This window comes from Aquarana catesbeiana, linkage group LG02 (assembly GCF_042186555.1).
Source record: "Aquarana catesbeiana isolate 2022-GZ linkage group LG02, ASM4218655v1, whole genome shotgun sequence".
NCBI lineage: Eukaryota > Metazoa > Chordata > Amphibia > Anura > Ranidae > Aquarana > Aquarana catesbeiana.
Window position 1 is genome coordinate 125,406,008 of NC_133325.1, and position 22,592 is coordinate 125,428,599.

General features: G+C 45.1%; 1 protein-coding gene across 4 annotated transcripts in view; it reads right to left on the reverse strand.

Moving 5' to 3' along the window:
- The window catches only part of SGCG (sarcoglycan gamma), a 678,395-nt gene that overhangs the window by 29,100 nt on the left and 626,703 nt on the right, over positions 1–22,592 (reverse strand). For all 4 annotated transcript variants that reach the window (XM_073613440.1, XM_073613439.1, XM_073613441.1 and 1 more), the window contains exon 7: positions 185–308. In XM_073613440.1, the coding sequence (XP_073469541.1) occupies positions 185–308 (124 nt within the window). The remainder of the gene's footprint in view (positions 1–184; positions 309–22,592) is intronic.

The window sequence follows — 22,592 nt, forward strand, 5'->3', positions numbered from 1 at the left end:
CATGTAGATTTCCACCTTATGGTTTAGACCATAATTTAGTGGATCATGGTCATTTTTTTCCTATATTTCTTGTAGAATTTTTAAAAATATGGCATTTTTTGTGTTGAAATATTTATGTTCTGTATATTTGGATGTTATAAATAATTATGTTAGAGAAATTAATTTATGTATTAAGATCACCAACCATGCCATCATTGCTGTGGAATTTAATGTCCTTCCGTGAAAGAACCTCGATTTCACCAGTCTGCGCTTTGATGTAGACTCCCTTTGGGGCATCCATGGTTAAAGATCGAGTGGGTGACTCCAGTCTGAAACATAGGAATAAAGTAAGTGTTGAATAAATTTTGTTTTTTTCCCCAATAATACTAAGATTTTCTTTTTTGAGAAATAAGAGAGGTTTTTTTCAACTATGTTAGAATATTTGGCTTGAAAACTGAATATTTATGGATTTATGTTGTAGAGTAACATTTTTCTTGAATCTATTAGACTCTACTTTTTTTAGTCATCAATTGATTTGTACTATGGAAGATCAAGAAGTACGAGTACAAGACGAAAAGGCATTGGGACATATAAAATGTACTAAGCAGTAGGTATAGGTAAAACCTGCCCCTGTCCACTTCTTTGAACATTTCCTATGTCATGATCACCAGGCTTGTAAATTCTTGCAGGGGGAGCTCAGATTCTATCAACTTGAACCCCAGAATTACATCTTCCAAGAGCCCCTTCTCTACACCGTACTTGTGCAGGCTTTTGGGAGTCAAGACAGCAGCAATGTTTTGCTGGGAAAGAAATCATTGTATGTATGTGAAGTGAGACAAAGATGGGAATGAACAGAGTTCTGTAGACCAGCAGGCAGGACTAACAATGCTGGTTGGGATTTCAGTGCAGAAAATACACTGTATTGTCAGCACAAATAGTATGTTAGGAGCCAACTCGATTTCTGGCAGCTCAACATGTACTTTTTTCTGTACAGTGTCTTTAAACATGGGGGGAATGAGTATGTATAACAGAGGTGTGCCTTTTTTTACCATTATTTTGCTCAGAAATACAGCTTAATAACAGTGTACACTTTTTCTGTTCTAACCTTAACTTCTTCCCGCCTGGCCACTGTGCATAAACGGCCGGGTGAGCCTTTTGTCCTTCTGAGTGGACGTTCAGGAACGTCCCTCAGAATGGAAGCCCGCTCGCGGCCACGATATCCTGTGATGGCTGTGATCACAAGACACAGCCAAGACGGGATCGTTATATGGGCGCTGTGATTGGCCCTCCCGATCACTTGATGGCGGTGTCCATCACCGCTTTCACAATGTAAACAGACACACGTGTCTCTGTGTCAGTTCTCCCCGCTAAGTTCAGTTAGAGCTCAGTGCCGAGGGGGAGCGGGGGAATCTGCAAGCTCTGTGACAGCTCTGTGTGTAAAAAATTATTTTACACACAGAACTGTCACAGATCCCCACACACAGAACACCAAACACAGAACACACAGAACACCAAGCACCACATCTGTCAGTGTCCCCATAAACACCTGTCACAGTGCACAAAACATCTGTCAGTGTCCCATCACATCTGTACCAGTGCACAAAACATGTGTCACATTATCCCCATGAACATCTGTACCAGTGCACAAAAACATCTGCAATAGTGTTCCATTGTGACATCAACATCTGCCAGTGTCCGCCTGTGGACGATCAACATCTCTCTGTGTACAAGTACACAAAAACATCTGTCAGTGTACCAGTGTCCCACCAATAAATAAATATCCATCCCCCCATGCAAAGGTGAACGCATACGTTGGTCACATACGCATATATAAACAGCGATTGCACTACACATTTGAGGTATCGGCGCGAACGTCAGAGTGAGAGCAATAATTCTAGCACCAGACCTCTTGTGTAACTCTAAACTGGTAACCAATAAAGGCTTATAAACCATCGCCTATGGAGATTTTTAAATACCGAAGTTTGACGCCATTTCACAAGTGTGCGCAATTTTAAAGCATGATTTGTTTGGTATCTATTTACCCGGTGCAACACCATATTTTATATTTTACCAAAAATGTGTGTATTATATTGTCTCTATGTGCATTGAAATTCATTAAAATGTATTTATGCATTAGTGTGTAAAATTGCGTTTGAAATACTGCTGCGCAAATATCGTGTGACATAAAAATTTGCAAAACCCACCATTTTATTCTCTAGAGCCTCTGCTACAAAAATATATAATGTTTGGGGGTCATTTTCTAGCACAAATACAGATTTTTACTTGTAAACAAAAAGTGTCCGAATAAGGTCTGGTCTTAAAGTGGATAATGCTTGAAGGTCCTCCTTGGATGTTGCGCTTCTCTATGTGGCCAGACTGTGAAAAAGTCTTCTCTATCATTTTCCAGTGCATTCTTGGATACAGGAACCTCCACTGCCTCGCCCCCCCGCCAGTGTTAATCTCGTCAATGAAAATGTTTTCGTCAAAATTTTCGTCAGTGGCATTTTTGCAGTGACGAAAACAAAACAAAAAGTACATCTTGTTTTCGTCCACTGACGATAACTATGACGAAAATCAATTCCGTTTTCGTTAACCACGTTTATTAACTTCCGGTTTCCACTGAGCTACACCTGCTTCCGCTGCCAGCAAGCAAGCGACTGTGCAGCCAGCAATAGAGGCCTCAGAGTCCTCCCGACGAGAGTCCCACTCCCGAGCCCATGGTTGCCAACAGTCCCGATTTTCCTGGGACAATCCCGTTTTTGGGACCCTCGTCCCGATCGGAGGCCATCCTGATTCGGGATTTTGGGGTTTGTTTATGGAAAAACGGGAATGTTTGGCTCTGCAGCAATTCTGGCTCCTGGCTTCAACAAAATGGCCACCAGCACTGCTGCGAGAGCGCTTTCCCCTTGTGTTCAGCTACATCTCCTCTCATTCCTTGTGTTCAGTGTAGATGGGAGGGGCCGGTCCGTGCAGCCAATGAATCAGCCCCTCCCCTCTCCACTGAACAGTGAGTGAACACAAGGAAGGAGAGGAGATGTAGCTGGACTGCAGCCAATCCTCTGCTGGCCCTGGGGACACTGATTAAAGATTGTGGGGTCCTGTGTGCTTCATGCATTGACCTGGCAGCAGCAAGAGGACCATGCTGGCCAGGGAGGTGAGACTGCGATGGAGAACTTGCACCCTGCGCCTCCTGGTCCTGTGCCTGGCAATTTTTCCTCTGCACCCACTTCATGGCTGAGCTCAGAAGACAGTCTTGGCCACAGGCTGATCTGCTGCTTAAAGTCCAACCAAGAGAGCCTGGCATCTTCATAGAGGGGCATGACAGGAGAGCAGAAGAGGTGCCCAGCAAGAGACAGGTGATATATGTCAGGAGGAGCAGCAGAGGTGGGGGGCAACTCTTACACACTTCAAATCTATTATTTGATCATTCCAAACGCTCAAACCAAAAACTGATTGAATCCCTCTGATTGATTTAGAGGCAGTTTAGATCAGAGTTGATTAAACTGGGTTAATCAGCCAGGATGAAAAATAAACAATTAAATTACCTATCATTTTGCATCAGTCTGCAGAACTGATTTGGTCAATAATTTGATTGCATTTCGATTGACAGGATTATGAGGTTGCCTAGTGGAAAAAGAGAAATGATCAATCACTTATCGTTAATCATACCTTCCAGCTGTTGATCAAATTCCACTTCCCCATGTGTGGCATATCAATTGTCTGTGTTGTCAACTATCGATTGATTATTCCTATCAGGAAAGATTTGTCAAAGCGTGTATGGTCACTGTTATAAACACTTTAATAAATGACGGACTCCGCCGATGGGGACACCAGATGTAAGGAGGGGCTCCACTGATGGGGACACTATATGTAAGGAGGGGCTCCGCTGCGGGGGACACCAAATGTAAGGAGGGGCTCCGCTGATGGAGACACCAGAAGTAAGGAGGGGCTGTGCTGCGGGGGACACCAGATGTAAGGAGGGGCTCCGCTGATGGGGACACAGATGTAAGGAAGGGCTCTGCTGATGGGGACGCCAGATGTAAGGAGGGGCTCCGCTGTGGGGGACACCAGATGTAAGGAGGGGCTTCGCTGATGGGGACACAGATGTAAGGAGGGGCTCCACTGATGGGGACACAGATGTAAGGAGGACTCTGCTGATGGGGACACAGATGTAAGGAGGGGCTCCGCTGATGGGGACACAGATGTAAGGAGGGGCTCCGCTGATGGGGACACCAGATGTAACGAGGGGCTCCACTGTGGTGAACACCAGATGTAAGGTGGGACTCTGCTGATGGGGACACAGATGTAAGGAGGGGCTCCGCTGATGGGGACACTAGATGTAAGGAGAACTGATGGGGACACAGATGTAAGGAGGACTGATGGGGACACAGATGTAAGGAGGGGCTCCGCTGCAGGTGGACACCAGATGTAAGGAGGGACTCTGCTGATGGTGACACAGATGTAAGGAGGGGCTCCGCTGAAGGGGACACCAGATGTAAGGAGGGGCTCCGCTGTGGGGGACACCAGATGTAAGGAGGGGCTTCGCTGATGGGGACACAGATGTAAGGAGGACTGATGGGGACACCAGATGTAAGGAGGACTGATGGGGACACAGATGTAAGGAGGACTGATGGGGACACAGATGTAATGAGGGGCTCCGCTGTGGTGGACACCAGATGTAAGGCGGGACTCTGCTGATGGGGACACAGATGTAAGGAGGGACTCCGCTGATGGGGACACCAGATGTAAGGATGGACTCTGCAGATGGGGACCACAGATGTAAGGAGGACTGATGGGGACACAGATGTAAGGAGGGGCTCCAATGATGGGGACACAGATGTAAGGAGGGGCTCCGCTGATGGGGACACAGATGTAAGGAGGGGCTCCGCTGATGGGGACACAGGTGTGAGGAGGACTGATGGGGACACAGATGTAAGAAGGGCTCCGCTGATGGGCACACCAGATGTAAGGAGGGGCTCCTCTGATGGGGACACCAGATGTAAGGAGGGGCTCTGCTGATGGGGACACATGTAAGGAAAGGCTCCGCTGATGGGTACACCAGATGTAAGGAGGGACTCTGCTGATGGGGACACCAGATGTAATGAGGGGCTCCACTGCGGGGGACACCAGATGTAAGGAGGGGCTCTGCTGATGGGGACACAGATGTAAGGAGGGGCTCTGCTGATGGGGACACCAGATGTAAGGAGGGGCTCTGCTGATGGGGACACCAGATGTAAGGAGGGACTCTGCTGATGGGAACACAGATGTAAGGAGGGACTCTGCTGATGGGGACACCAGATGTAATGAGGGGCTCCGCTGTGGGGGACACCAGATTGTCACGGAACGTCCCACACTCCGCTTGAGTGCTTCCGTCATATACCACTTCCTCCCAGTCTGTATACAGATATCCCAACCTCTCTGAGCACAAAACAAGGCGACACTTGCTTGTTGCTACCAAGAACTCACTTTATTTAGAATCAAAATTACAAGACTTTAAATGCCGTTGGAACCTCCTCTAACAATACAACTGTAACCTAATTAACATAATTGACATGAGCTAATTAACTAATCCTTTATACAGCCTAGGTGACTGAGACATGACCTATTGCCCAGACTGAGTTAATTATCACAGGACATTTCTCACAATAGCAGCTCCAATAGGAGTCGTCCCGTCTCCTACATTGTATAGAGGACAATGTCATCAGCTCATTCAATTAACATAAACACAGGTAGTTGGAATTGATGACACCAGCATCTCCTCACAGGATGTGTCCCAACAGAATGAATCAGTCTTATCAGCAGGGGGCTGCTGGAGGAATCCCCCCTCCCTCTTCAGGGACACAAATCTACAGTAAGGAGTCCCCATACAATATATACATATATACACGACTGAGTCCGATTAGTACAGTTCAGCCTGGATTTCTCATTCACCTCACAAAGAGTATTGTTCCATTGAAAATCCAGGGCCCATAATCAAAAGGCAACAGGCTTGCATACAGTCCTCTCCAACAGCCTCTGTTCTGGCTAGGTCTGTCACATTTCTCCCCTTTCGGCAGGAGACTAACACAGGAGGAGACCCCAGACGGGTTGACTCCGAAGTTAGTAAGTAGTTCCAGTCCTCTAATGCCTGTACCCACACAGTACCCCAAATAAATTGTTCCAAACAGAGTATTACTCACCCAGCCAACCTCTGCCTCTCTCAGAGAACATATCTGCCGCTGGGGAGAGGCCTGGACTGGCCCTTCTCCCTGGAGTCCTTTCTGCCGCTGGAGAGAAGACAGGGGGACTGGGCTCACTCTGTCATGCTGTTGGGAATCTGGGCCCACTGCCCAGCATCCCTGGGGTATACAGGTGGAGACTGAAGTCCCATCCACCTTCACAGGAAATCCATCCTCTGTTAGTTGAGGGCAGAGTCCAGCAGTCCTCGGCCCTGTTGCCAGTCCTTCTGCTGGAAACCCCACACCATCTGTTCCAGCTAACTGTTGGGGAGGGAGGCCGACTGCCCCGCCTCTCTGAAACTCTGTAGTTGTTGCCAGTGCTGGGCAGAGGTTTGTAGCACTCTGCCCTGTTGCCAGCACTTCTGCTGGGGACTCCGCATCCTCCGCTCCGGCTAACCGTTGGGGCAGGAGGCTGGCTTCCTCCACTCCCAAACTGTGTAGCTGCCATTGGGGAGGTGAGCCGGCTGCTTCCTTTTCCATTCCCTCATCTGGCTGCTGGGACGACATGTCGATGGTACTGTCTCCCAGGTGCACGGATCTTTGCTGGGGAGGGAAGGCCGCTTCCTCCACCCTGGCCAACTGTTGGGGAGGGACAACACACACCTCCTCTCCCTTCTCCCCCTGTATCTGCTGCTGGGAAGTGATTGCCACCTTCTCACCCTGAGCCTCCGAAACTGCCACAGGTGTGGGGCAGAGGTCTTGGACCCTCTGTCTGGTTGCCAGCACTTCTGCTGGGGGTTTGCTAGGTGGTTCCTCCTCTACAGAAATGTCTATTAAATCCCCAGTCTCTGGAAGTGGTAAAAGTGTGGGACAGAGGTCTTGGACCCTCTGTTCAGTTACCAGATCTTCAGCTGGAGAAGTTTGTTTTAACTCCATAGATGCTGCTGGCAGAAAATCACATGTCCCTGTCAGTGTTGTGGGAGAAAGGCCGACTACCTCTTCTCTCAAGAAGACCGAAGCCACTGTTGGTGCTGGGCAGAACACAGTGAACTTTGGCCCTGATAGCAGCTCTTCTGCTGGAGGCTCATCAGGTTGTTTTTCCTCAGCAGAAAAGTCTATCAAATCCCATGTCTCTATAACTGGTGTCTGGGGATAGAGGTTCACCATCTCCTGTCCATGGAACCCAGAAGATGCTATCATTTCTGGGCAGAGGTTAGCAGAGCTCTGCCCTGTTGTCAGCACTTCAGGTTTGGGGACGGCAATCTCCGGAATTTCCACTGCCGATTCTCTGGCATGCTGCTGAACTTGTTCTAGCAGTTTCCTGTATGCCCTTTCCAGATGCTGTTCCTTCCTTAGCAAATGGTCCAGATCAGGTTTGAGCTCTGAGACCCCTGCAAGACCGAGCATAGACTCTCTATATTCTCTCAGGTCCTCAAGGTCAGGTTCCCCTTCATCGCCAAACATAAAAAGATCTGTAAGGTTCTCCCACAGCAATCCAGGGCCGCCAAAGTCATATCCCTCTGGAGAGCATTCTGTCGTCTCCCCTAAATATCCCTTCTCTGCGTGCCATTGCAGAGCCCGATAACGATTGTCCAGCTCTATCTCCTGCTGGACCAACCTGTCCAACTCAGTCACCCATTGCTCCTGGGGCTGCTCTCCCAGGAATGCCATCCGCAATGCCCGTTGGTCACTGGCCCGTTGCTCTTGGGTTGGAAAGCACTTGCCCTGTTTTATACCAGCGAGACGGAGGGCTGCAATCCAGAGCTCCACCCGATTTTGCTGCCTAAGCTCCAGGTATTCATCCTCAGACACAGTCCTGGTGTATGTTGAAAGGATGATTCGCAGCAGCCCCGGGAATTCTGATGCCAGGTCCATATCTCCGCTGGGGTGACTGAAGTCTGCTATCCTGATCTTGGATCCAGGTGGAGGTTTAAATTTCCCAGACTGCAGGAAGCTTTCCCGCTGCTTGCCACCAATGTCACAGAACGTCCCACACTCCGCTTGAGTGCTTCCGTCATATACCACTTCCTCCCAGTCTGTATACAGATATCCCAACCTCTCTGAGCACAAAACAAGGCGACACTTGCTTGTTGCTACCAAGAACTCACTTTATTTAGAATCAAAATTACAAGACTTTATATGCCGTTGGAACCTCCTCTAACAATACAACTGTAACCTAATTAACATAATTGACATGAGCTAATTAACTAATCCTTTATACAGCCTAGATGACTGAGACATGACCTATTGCCCAGACTGAGTTAATTATCACAGGACATTTCTCACAAGAGCAGCTCCAATAGGAGTCGTCCCGTCTCCTACATTGTATAGAGGACAATGTCATCAGCTCATTCAATTAACATAAACACAGGTAGTTGGAATTGATGACACCAGCATCTCCTCACAGGATGTGTCCCAACAGAATGAATCAGTCTTATCAGCAGGGGGCTGCTGGAGGAATCCCCCCTCCCTCTTCAGGGACACAAATCTACAGTAAGGTGTCCCCATACAATATATACATATATACACGACTGAGTCCGATTAGTACAGTTCAGCCTGGAGTTCTCATTCACCTCACAAAGAGTATTGTTCCATTGAAAATCCAGGGCCCATAATCAAAAGGCAACAGGCTTGCATACAGTCCTCTCCAACAGCCTCTGTTCTGTCTAGGTCTGTCACACAGATGTAAGGAGGGGCTCTGCTGATGGGGACACAGATGTAAGGAGGGGCTCCACTGATGGGGACACCAGATGTAAGGAGGGGCTCCGCTGCGGGGGACAACAGATGTAAGGAGGGGCTCCGCTGATGGGGACACAGATGTAAGGTGGTGCTCCGCTGATGGGGACACCAGATGTAAGGAGGACTGATGGGGACACAGATGTAAGAAGGGGCTCCGCTGATGGGGACACAGATGTAAGGAGGCACTCTGCTGATGGGGACACTAGATGTAACGAGGGGCTCCGCTGGTGGGGACACCAGATGTAAGGAGGGGCTTTGCTGATGGGGACACAGATGTAACGAGGGACTCCGCTGAGGGGGACACCAGATGTAAGGAGGAGCTCTGCTGATGGGGACACAGATGTAAGGAGGGGCTCCACTGATGGGGACACAGATGTAAGGAGGGACTCTGCTGATGGGGACACCGGATGTAAGGAGGGGCTCCACTGCGGGGGACACCAGATGTAAGGAGGGGCTCTGCTGATGGGGACACAGATGTAAGGAGGGGCTCTGCTGATGGGGACACCAGATGTAAGGAGGACTGATGGGGACACAGATGTAAGGAGGACTGATGGGGACACAGATATAAGGAGGGGCTCCGCTAATGGGGATACAGATGTAAGGAGGACTGATGGGGACACAGATGTAAGAAGGGGCTCTGATGATGGGGACACAGATGTGATGGGGACACAGATGGCGTCTAGTGGCAGGTGACACGCTCAGGGCTCCCACTGATTCTGCATTATGGTGAGTTGAATGATTTCATTCTATATTACAATGTAATAATAGAAATAATGCACTTTAATCATCCTGACACCACAACAACCATGGTGCCGGGATGATTGAAGCGCTAACACCAGATGTTTGGAGTATCTTTATTTGCTGATTGTTAAACTCTGGAATACACATTTCTATTGTGGTGTAGGATCTGGGCCTGCTGCCTCCCCCTTTCCCTCTCCATCCTTCATTCATCTCAGACTCTAACCACACCCCCTTTTAGCCATGCCCATTTAAGCCACACCCACTATCCGCGTAAACCATACGCAGTTTTCGACGCTGCCCGCACAGCAGTTTTTTTGCCTATGACACGCCTACAAATGCATGCCCCCACCCCCTAATTATAATGTGACTCCGCCTACAGCCAAAAAAGTGTCCCTAAAATTTTTTTTACAATGTTGGCAACTATGCGAGTCCTGACTCATGACGACGATAACCATCCAGAGCAGAGAGCACCCACTGTGAGTATGACTGTGTACATTACAATTACAGGCTGAGGCCTCCCCTCTGGCCACCGTCCATCCAGAGCAGTGAGCACTGTGTGTGCATTACAGGCCTCCTCTGACAACCGGCATCCAGGGCACTGTGCATTACAGGCCATCCCTCAGACCTGCCTGAGACCACCATTTAGAGCATTCTGTAGCATTACAGGCCTCCTCACCATCCAGAGCACTCTGCAGCATTACAGGCCATCCCTCAGACCACCATCCAGCACTGTGCAGCATTACAGGCAGGGTGGATAAAAATCAATGATTTAAAAAAAAAAAAAATCAGATTTTTTTTTTTATTTCTATGAAATGTATTTTAATAAAATGCTTTTGGAGTAAAAATCTATCTAAAGATAGTTTTCTATTTAGAATACATTCATAATTTAGTTTATTCAGCACGAAATGGAGCTTAGTTATGTAGTATTAAGCTGTATATTCTGCAATATTTACATTTTTGGTAAACTCATTCAATGAATCCAAGCTCTGCAAGCTGAGATAATATACACTGCATTGATGCATTCACACAATTTCACAGTAACCACGAGATAAAACAACATTCAAGAATATTCCTTAATTCCATTGTTTTGCAAATCTATGTACACTACAAACTGTATGATTGAATCGGTTCTGATATCGCTGTTTTACTAACCAGACAGCTTACTATTCTAAATAGGAAACCTTCATTTTGTTTGCAAATATTAAAAATTCTAACTACAGCAAGAATAAGTCCTTACATTTAAAAAGTACCTGTCATTTCAGATGCATCATGGCAGCTCCTATTAACAGGCATCCACTCACGTTTTGCCGACACGTCCCTCACCTTGTTGTGTCACTGCCACATCACCAGTTGTCCCATTAAAGTGAATGAGACTGTCGGTGAGTCAACAGCGGGTCAGAGGGGGAGATGCTGCTGAACAGAGATGACAGTTGCTCTTTAAAAATTATGATTTAAATCGAGTTGATTTAAATCAAGCCTTTTTACTAGTGATTTAAATCGTGATTTAAATCGACCTGATTTAAATCAAATCCATCCCGATTACAGGCCTCCTCTGACCACTGACAGTAGCATCCAGGGCATTGTGCATTACAGGCCATCCCTCAGACCTGAGACCACCATCCAGTAGACATGTGCGCCGTTAATAAATTTGTTTAATTTCGTTCCATTCCGTTTCGTATTAGAATTGATTCGTATTTCGTAATTCGTGTCCGAAATTCAATTTGGATTCGTACGAAATACGAATTTTCGTTAGGTTCGTTAACTTTTCGTCACAATTACAAATGTTCGTTATGATGAATTTATCATTATGAGGGGCTCCCACCATCCCTGTGCTGGGCTGACTTCCTGGGTTTTTAACTTTTAGGTTTGTTAACTTTTAGTAACAATTACAAATGTTGGTTATGATGAATTTATCATTATGAGGGGGCTCCCACCATCCCTGTGCTGTGCTGTCTTCCTGGGGTTTTTCAATTCATCATAACGGATAATCGTAATTAACGAACATTCTTATTTTGTTCAATTCTGTTGTAACGGAATTTGTATCCGAAGTTTGTAAACGAAATTTCGTATTTCGTACAAAATTTGTATGCATAAAAATTTGTATTTCGGATCCTCATGAATGTACGAATTTCTGAATATTCGTACGAATTTCCGATTCGTACAAAACTAATCGCACATGTCTACCATTCAGCACTGTGCAGCGTAACAACAGGCCTCCTCTCTGACCACCCGCATTCAGAGCACTGTGCATTACAGGCCATCCAAGTCAGACCTGAGACCACCATCCAGCATAGAGTGCAGCATTACAGGCCTCCTCCGACCACTAGCATTCAGAGCATTGCGAAGCATTACAGGTCTTTCAGACCACCGTCCAGATAACTGTGCAGCATTACAGGCCTCCTCAGACCACTGTCCAAAGCACTCTGCAGCATTACAGGCCTCCTCAGACCACTGTGCAGTATTAAAGGCCTCCTCAGACCACCGTCCAGGGCAGTGTGCAGCATTACATGCCTCCTCAGACCACCGTCCAGGGCAGTGTGCAGCATTACATGCCTCCTCAGACCACCATCCACAGCACTCTGCAGCATTACAGAACTCCTCAGACAACTATGCAGCAATACAGTCCTCAGACCACCATCCAGAGCACTGTGGAGCATTACAGGCCTCCTCAGACCACTGTGCAGCAATACAGGCTTCCTCATGATTTTAGTCTACTAAAATGTACTGGAGATTTTAGTCCACTAAAATGTACTAGAGATTTAGCTGACTAAATATGACTAAAACAATTGCAGAAGACTAAAATGGGACTAAAACTAAAATGCCTTTTTATTCCAAAGACTTATGCCCTGTACACACGATCGGACATTGATTGGACATTCCGACAACAAAATCCATGGATTTTTTCCGACGGATGTTGGCTCAAACTTGCCTTGCATACACACGGTCGCACAAAGTTGTCGGAATTTCCGATCGCCAAGAACACGGTGACGTACACCACGTACGACGAGACTGGAAAAGGGCAGTTCTGAACCAAGCTCGGCACCCTTTGGGCTCCTTTTGCTAATCTCGTGTTAGTAAAAGTTTGGTGAGAGACGATTCGCACTTTTTCAGACTCGTGGTTTTCAGATCATTTTCTGCTGTTCAGTTTATGCTTGTGGGTTTGTATCTGGTCTTCAGTGCGTGCAGTCAGTTCGTATTGGATTATTCAGTGCGTTCTTGTCCGCTCATTGCTGTTTTTCAGGTCGCTCGTCACAGGCCTTGCTGTTCTTCAGTGCATTCTGTTACTTCGTTCTGAGCAGCCGACCGTTTTCTAGCCATGTTGCGTATACGTACTCCTCGTAGATTTCGTGCTGTGCGGGGGCTTGGTGTTAGGGTCCTGACCTTGACACAAGTCCAGTCCATGAACAGGGTGGGGAGGAGTTCATGGACCAAGAATTGGTTGCTCCAGCGTGACCAGTTCTGTCACATGCCTTTGCTCCCTGAGATCCGTGAGAATAATCCTGATGATTTCAGGAACAGATGACGGACCTCGTATTTCACCGTTTGTTGGCTTTGCTGACCCCTTATATTAGCAGGAACGATACCTGCATGAGGCAAGCCATCACTCCGGAGCAGAGGCTAGTCGCCACCCTGCGGTACTTGGCGACAGGGAGAAGCCTGCAGGACCTCAAGTTCTCGACAGTCATCTCCCCCCAGGCTCTGGGGATCATTATCCCAGAGACCTGTTCTGCCATCATACAGGTCCTGCAAAAGGAGTATATTATTAATGTAAGATTTTTATCCTTTTATATCACATTTTATTGTATTTAATGTTTGATAATATATTGTATTTCTTTCCTCATTCCCTAATTACCATGGCTGTAATATGCTGTAAATGTCCCCTTTGTCCTCATGCATGCTGGATTTTTATGTACTTATTTTTTTTGTCCTTCATGCATATTTGCCTTCACTTATCTCCCCAGCATGCTCTCCTGGCCCTATATTCACCTCATGTAGTCACTTAACAATGTATTTTATCAGATCCATAGTAGTGCTTTACAATAAAAACCCCCTAAAATGTTTAAAAATGTGAATTGTGCTTTAAATTCAGGCAGAGTGCCAGAGGCTTTTTTTGGGGGGTCCCCAAATCATTTGGAACCCTCCCTTCCCACAACTGCTAAGTCAGCTGATACCAATTCTCTGTCTATCCTCAATCATCTATCTGCTGACTTTGCCAAACCCATACACACTATATCCATCTCTTTTGTGGTCATATTATGGATGAATTCCCCAAAGCATGTAGTGTAAGGGCCTGCCTGTATACTTTCAAATGGTATTGTTTAAAGTTTTTGTATACTATTATTATGTTGATAGGTTATAGCAGAATGTCCAAATGTGCTAAAATGTGTACAATGTGTATTTATATCTTTGTATTATGACACTTCTTACCTGTCCAGTGGGCTGTCAATAGTGTAAGTAAGGAGGGGCTGGCCAAAGTAATACACATTATTTAGGCATTCATCTCTCAATGAAGTGGAAATGTTATACTGATGTTGGCCAAGAATGTTTGTGTCTAATCTGCTTTCCCTGTTTAGGTGCAAAATGATTCATTTTTTTTTCTTGTTTGACTCCACAGTTTCCTTCCAACCCACAGGAATGGCAGACTGTGGCCTCCCACTTTGCCCAGTGGTGGGACTTTCCTAACTGCGGAGGGGCAATTGATGGGAAACACGTCCACATCGTCCCACCACCCAACTCTGGGTCATACTATTACAACTACAAGGGGTTCAATAGTATTGTGATGTTGGCGGTGGTGTCGGCTACTTATGAGTTCCTGTATGTGGACGTGGGGAAGAATGGCCGGATGTCCGATGGTGGAGTCATCACCCAGACGGGGTTCTACAGGTGTCTCCGGAATGGCAGCTTGGACTTGCCAATGGATAAATAATGAAGAAACTCCTGCGCTGTCAGAAATACCTATGCTAAGGGGCACTGCTGCAACACCTAAATGGCTGATCCAAACAGGCAAAAGTGGTATGAATTAAGTGAGTGGTGATTGCGCTGTGATAAAAAGGGGAAGGGGGGAAGAGGAAGGGGAAGGGGCTAACTCAAATGTATAGAGAGGTGAATGAAAAATGAAAAAATTTAAACAAAAGGTATAATGAACATGAGGGCTAGTATCATACTAGCACATAAAAAATATTGTAAATACTGAAACAACAGAAAAGAAAAATCTCAGTGCAAAAGGGCTAGTATCAAACTAGCAAATATGTGGTAACTCAGCAAATACTTATTAAAAGAAAAATCTCAGTGCAAAAGGACTAGTATCAAACTAGCACATATGTGGTAGCTCAGCAAATACTTATTGGTGACTCCAAATAAATAAATAAATGGTGAACAGTCCCACCACCTTGTAGTACAAAGTGCTCAAACAATGAGTCATCAGTTCCAAAAAAGGCAAAATGAAAAAATTATACAAAATATAAAACTGCACTGCACTTTATAACATCTCATTATACTTTTATATTTTGTATAATTTTTTCATTTTGCCTTTTTTGGAACTGATGACTCATTCATTGACTTCATGCTTCCTCCCAGCTACTTTATTATTGAGGAAGGGGTTGCACCCCCAAAACGCATACATTGATCTCCCGTGATGGCAGATAGCACATGTTGACACACTGTGTGCATCTTCAAAATTTGGCTTTTCGAGAATATGTAAAAAAATGTGAGAAATTTTTAGATTCCGAAAAGCACAAAAAAGGGAAGGGATTTGGAGGGGTTTTAAACTCGCCCTAAAACATCAATGATGTTCTTCATTTTTTTTTTTGAACATCATTGATGTTTTTCTGGATGTTTTCCAAGTCCCCATTACACCCCATGATCTCCCCGATTAGGATCTGTGCACTTTCAGAGGTGAAATGACCTGGATCCACAACATCACGATCACCTAAAAAGATAGAAACAAAAACACACCATGTATTATAAATATGCCGGCATCCATCTCTTACCTGAGCCTGTGGTTGCAGACACTCACCTGTTGTGGTGACAGTTTCCACCACATCTCCTTCCTCCTCCTCCTCCTGTTGTCTTTGGTGGGTCTCCAATTCTTTATGAGGTGGGGGGTCTGTGGTCTCCTCGGATGAGGGGTGTCCTCCGAGTCTTTTCTCCCCTATGTAAAAAAAAATAGGTATACTTAGCACACAGATATTTCATGGCAGAAATAGGAATATGAAACATTGCTTGGAAGTGGGGTACAATTGTCTATTTTGGCAGAGTTCCAAGATGAAGAAATATTTTTTCCCTTTGTCAAGCTTGAATACTTACCCATTTAGACAACAAAATTATTTGAATAGAAGTAGGGCCGAAAAAATGTATTCAAATGCATATGGCCTAAACAATGGTGTTTTCTAGGCCGAACGAGCAATGTTTCATACGAACGATGTGCCCGTGAACATGAAAGTTGCCATTTTCAACTGTACAACAGTAAAGAAAAGCACATGAAGCAGCACGAACATAATAAAAAGAAAGAATAGGAACACAGCACAACTACTTACTTTTTTGCAGCACTCTCCTGATCCTTCTGTACTGCTCGTGCTCCCTTAATTTCAGGTCCGACCACCGCTTCCTGAGCTGATCCTTGGATCGTCGTACCCCGAAATTCCGGTGCAGACTCTTGACTACTTTTGCCATGATCTTGGCCTTTCTGACATTGGGGTTGGGGTAAGGTCCATACTTCCCGTCATAGTCGGCCTTCTTCAGGATGTCCACCATCTCCAACATCTCCCCAAAGGACATATTTGACGCCTTAAATCGTCTCTTTATGGATCCAGACGTTTCAGGCTCCGGGCTTTCCTCCTCCTCCTCCTCGTTGGTGTAATTATCAGACACCTGCTGTGTCTCCGACATGTGCTCTTCTCCACTGCGCCGAATGAGAAGGGGCGGGGAATAGACTAGAAAGAACTTCAGGGGCGGGCAGAGTTTCACGCATGCGCAGTGTATATAAAGCTTAACACGCATGCGTCTTACATACGATCTGTGAGCGGAGGAAGGAGTATCAGAGGCGCCGATCGTGATAATGAAGGTAAGATTTAAAATTGGGCCTATACTGCTTCTAGATTGAGGCCTGCATTTGGACAAGTTTAGAAGACTAGCCTGACATTAGGGTTTGTCCTGTGTTGTGTCTTGCAGTTAAAATGGATATCTTGAAGGATCATGACTTTATGCCAATCTTCATAGATATGTTCAGGGAGCTGTCTGTGGCAGATAAACCACCCTGATTATAAGAACCAAACAAAGAGGAAGGCAGCGCTGGATAATTTGCTGCAATTTGTGAAGTCGGTGATCCCCATGGCAGACATCACCTATTTGAAGATCCTAATTGGTGGCATGAGGAGCACTTATCTAAGGGAGCGCAAGAAGGTCCAGGATTCCCTGAGATCAGGAGCAGCAGATGACATTTATCTCCACAGGCTGTGGTACTATGACAGACTGCATTTTCTGTCAGACCAGAGTGAACCCAGGCCAGCACTCTCCACTCTTCCTTCCATGCTTCCTTCCCCCCCAGCTGAGGCTTCTGACATCCAACCTGGGCCTTCCGGGCAGCAACATGTGGAGGAGCTCAGCTTTAGTCAGGTATAGCATTCTTCTAAATATTGCTGGTTGTCCAATCAATGATGTTAAATATATGTTAGTTTGGAGTACTAATTTATAATTGTGATTGATGAAGCAAAAACTAAAACGATGTCCCTTTTTCATACACAGGAAAGTCTCAGCCAGGAGGTGGCTGGGCCAAGCAGGCTGCCCGATACCCAGGTCCCTACCCTCCGCCTTCAAAGAAAAAGTGGCAGGAAGAGGAGTAACCTGGAGGAGGCTGCCATAGGCCTATTTTGGAAGGCTACTGAGGCCCTTAGAACACCCCACAGTGTGGAGGAGGACGTTGCTGCCATAACAGCCTGTAAAATTATGCAGATGGAGGAAGGCCAATGACTCTTATGCGAGTTTGTAATTTTGGAAGCTCTAAATAAGGGGTTGAGGGGCCAAATCTCATGTGCAACCCACATTTGTCAGCTCACCCATAGTCCTCCTTCTCCTCCTCCTCCAGGTCCTCCTCCTCCTCCTCCTCCAGGTCCTACTCCTCCTCCTGCCACACCTCCAACACCAGAGCCACAGCCGGGAAGGAAGCGTGGAAGGAAGACCAGAGAGTGATGGCCTGGGTTCAGTCTGGTCTGACAAAGATGCAGTCTCTTGTATGACCACAGCCTGGGGACATACATGTCATCTGCTGCTATCATGATCTCTGGGACTTCTGGACCAGACTGCACTCCCTTAGATATGGACTCCTCAGGCCACCAATTTTGTTGTAAAATAATTGATGTGCGCCCTGGGGGTCAAAGGCTTCGCCAATTTATGATGTTTCTCCAGCGTTGTCTCCCTCTTTGTTTGGTTCTGAGCCCTTAATAAAGGAATTTTTATTGCAGCCTGACGAAAGTGCTCTATCTCTTCCGAACGCTAATTTTACCAGACCGAGCTGTTCCGTCTCGGAATTTCTTCTGAGCATGCATGGCACTTTGTGCGTCGGAATTGTCCACACACGGTCGGAATTGACGCAATCGGATTTTGTTGTCGGAAAATTTTATAGCTTGCTCTCAAACTTTGTGTGTCGGAAAATCCGATGGAAAATGGCCGATGGAGCCCACAACAAGCCGACAACAAGCTCCGATCGCACATTTTCCGTCATCAAGTCCGACCGTGTGTACGGGGCATTAGACTAAAACAGACGAAATTTGCTGCCAAAATTAACACTGCCCCAGCTAACACTTTCTAAACACTTCACTAACATGCCATAAATGCTATAGGTGATGTTAAGGTGCAATTACAGAGAATTACCATTGAAATAAAATAAATGGAGGTGGCTGAGTCATAATTTTTAGGTACACTAACCCAAAGCAATCAATCAAATAAATTCTGATTAGCCACTGCATTTCAAGAAAAAAATTTTCTTTATTGAACAATGTCAATGGTTTCCGTGTGTTCTTTCACATTCAATAGATTTTTATTGAAAAAAATTAAAGTACAAAACATAGCGTAAAGAGACTTTTTATAATTGCCAAGAAGATGTTAGACAGCTGGAACATGGCTGCCAAGAGTGTAAAAACATCCAACAGTATAAATAACATATCATCCATGTCTTTCAATGGACACCAGCTTGTATGCTTTCTTGACTTGTATTCTGTCATTCTGTCAGGGCAAAAAAAAAAACATATGCAGTACATGTCTACAATACATGCACATTTGCTCTGCTTTTACCCTTTTAAAGGCTGTGCTAGTACAGAAAAATACATGTTGGTCTGCCAGAAATATTCTCAGCTTCTAACTCCTGTTGTGGACTGAAAACACAGCCTTTTTGTGAACTAAGTGGTGTCAGCCCTGCACAGTTGTCTTTTGCTAAACGACACAAATGTCCCCCTATCTTATTCATTACAATATAAAAAATAATTGTTCTGTAGTCCAGAATAAGAACTTGGCGACTTAATTGGGATACTTGAGATGACATAGGAATTGAGAACAGCACACAGGACATCTCTTAATTTCTGACCAGATAAAGATAAAAAGGAACAAATATGAGAGGTTTATTATTATGGGTTTAACCCTTGCACAATTTTTTATTGAGATGCATGACTTGGTAAAATTGTGATCAAAGATCAAATAATGAATTAACAGCCTATAGCTTTATATTAGAAATTTACGACTTCCATTGTTTATTCTATCCCCTGCTATCAAGACCAAAGCATGGTGAAGTAACAGCAAAGTACTCCAAACTGGAGCCACCAGACAATGGGTCTGGGTATTATAATTATATACCCCCTATTATTTTGACCCTTGTTTTTTTTTTTTTTTTTTTCATTGACACATAGGTAAAAAATACTCCAATTCCACAGAGGCCTGTAACTGAAAAAAATGGGTTTCCATCCAGACAGAAGAAAACAGACTCAGGAGGGGGATAAGGGTAGCGTTGTCCTTAGTGAAATAAAGAAGAAGATAGTAACGAAAAGGTCACGGCTGAAAAATGAAAGCAGTTCTTTTTACAGGAAAGAACATTATTGATGTCAGCAAGGCAGGCCCTCTCTGGCATATTACAATGTCATTCATATAGGTTGTTTTTTAGCAAGTAGAAAGGCAATTTACCATAACATTGGAAGCGATAATAGCATGTGTTTTCTTAGAAAATGCTTCTAAAAAGTGTCAGTTAACTAAATGTGACTAAAAAAAAACTTGCACGCTCTATGCCACTTATTTGCTTCTTAGTCAGTTAGCAATCTCTGAAAATCTAACGCTGTACCAAACACTCCACAATGATATGATTGGAGATACGCTAGCAAATTGATTTACTCCTGAGTTCTATTACATCCACAGTGCAATAAAGCTTCAGCCCTGATGTTTGCCAGCCCATAAAAGTGCCAAACAAAATTAAGGAGCAATGTAAAAGCCATAAAATTAGCACAAACAAATAAAAACTAGACTTAACTATGATGAAGACTGAAAACTGAAATAAATAACACTACAGCTGCTGAGTCGCACAGTTCAAACTGTTGGCAGGATTTTGTGGCAGATGGGGAGGAAATAACAAGACACATTAAAGTGAACAACGATAGATAAAAAATTAGCAAATGAAGCAGCAATGCGACTGAGGTCATTATGTGATAACTACAATGGACTCACAATATTGCTTTTGATGTGCGAATGAGCTGTTGCGTTAGAAAACTTTACTAAGGCCTGCCATAGACAGTTCAAATCTCAGCCAGTTCAGCAGGAACCAGCCGAGATTCAAACTGTGTGTGGGCAGGCTGAATGTACCAAGTTAATGTTGATCAATCAACTTGGTTACAACCAGCCTGCCGGATTCACTTGCAGTTGCAAGAAATACATTTGCACCATCTATGGCCTGCCTTGAACTAAAGCAGCCAGAATCTGCATCACCTGTGCATGCAACCAATCAGATTCTATCTTTAAAGTGCTTCTAAAGGCTCAAGGTTCTTCTATGCATGAAGGTAAAAAAACCTTATGTGTGCAGCAGCTCCCTCAGCCCCCCCAATACTTATCTGAGCCCCATCTCAATTCAGTGATGTGCACGGGAGCCTCGGCTCTCCGGGAACTCTCACTCTTCATTGGCTGAGGCAGCAGCGGGACCCATTGGGGGGATTGGGCCGAGTCGCGGCTCTGTGTGTGAATGAACACACAGAGCTGCAGCTCGGAAGCGAGCCTGCTTGGGTGCCCACAGAGCGAGCTGCTTGCTATGGGGGCACTCGGCAGAAAGGGAGGGGCCTGGAGCACCAGCAGGGGACCCAAGAAGGCAAGGATCTGGGCTGCTCAGAGCAGGTTAGTATAACTTTTTTTTTTTTTTTTTTTAAACAAGACTTTATTATAACTTCACTTAAGAAAAAAGTCAGCCGCTACAAATACTGTAGCGGCTGACTTTGAAAAAAGGCCCAGGGATCCGGTGCTGTCCTCATTAAGGCTGTTTTTTCACTGGTATTTGGGCCCCTGGTGCCACTATGTTGGCTGCGGCTAGCTGGCTGTAACTGTGGCTTCACAGTCGGGCTCTACACTGTGCATGTGCAAGCCACGCTGCGCATTGTGAATGCTCTTGCAGCCAGGAGGTTGCAGGTGGTGAGGGGGGCCTAGGCATTCCAAGGGAAATTGGGAGCGAGTACCCATTAAAACTAGTTACCTGCTCCCAGGAAAAAAAACAGCTACCACTAATAGCAGAGAAGGGGGGAGAAGGTGGAAAAGCAGAACTTCCTGTAGTGAGTGAAGCTCCACTTTAACCGAACAGTAGGGATCTATCTCACTTTAGAGCAATTTTCTTTTACTTCCTGTTGTGCCTACAGAACAGGAAGTGAAGGCAAATCTCATGAATGGAACATTAACGGATAAAAAACTGATGCATTTAATCATTTCCTATTCTGTCAATAAGTGGTTAAAGCAAGCTCATAGCTGCAGCTGGAGATATGATGAATTTGTTGAGAGGTCAGAAATTTTTAAAGACATAACATAGTTAGTTACATTTTATTCTCAACTGGAAGCCAGTGATGACCAGCAGAGAAAGGTATGAAGTAACAAGGAGATACAAGTATAGCAGCATTCATATTAGATTGTAGAAGGTAGTGTCTATGTGGTGAAAGAAGAAACAGCAACATGTTGCAGTGGTCAAAGCAAAAAGAAATCTGGTGGCCTCTTGTGTGATATGTGGGACATATTTTGGAAATACGGTAATTCACAAACAACATGGTGTTCTGCATGTGAGAAATGAAGGAGCTGAGACAGCCTTTGCAAGGTAGATGGAAAGCTAGGTAATATAAATCTGGTTACACTGTATACGTGCATCAAACCTGGTGTACAATGGTGCCACTGGGAAAATCAAAAATACAATACAAAAGGCACAATAAGTATAATTATCAGAGAACAAAAAACTATTCTATACCTATTAGGGGTTTGTGTACATTTTAGAGCTTTTATTGTGCTTTTGGAGTTCAGGCAGCAAGGCTTCTACCCTGCTTTTTGTTGGAACCCTTTCACTATAGCAATTATTTCCATTCTTTGGTTTAAATCCAATCAAAATCAAACAGGTAGGCCAACAGATTTCCATTATGTTTATGAAGAAATGATTATGAAAGCTTAAATACCATGTTCAGCCATAATTGGTTGAAATAATAAAATGCTTTGCTGAAGGGGGAATGGGGGTCTAAAAAAGAAAAAAAAAACACAGTTGGAGCCTCAGAGAAATATTGAATAAGCTAAGTGACATGCGCAGAAGCATTTAGTTGACCCTATAACCCAAAATATGTATTTTTGGGAGGCATGTTGAAGCTAACACTAATGGTGGTAGGCTTGCGCACATGATTTCACTGTCCACCTTTTTTTATTTTAACAAGCAAAAGTGTGCCTGTTCCCGAATGCGCAAGGTTGTAGTGGTTTGAGCTTTGGGGGTGGAGT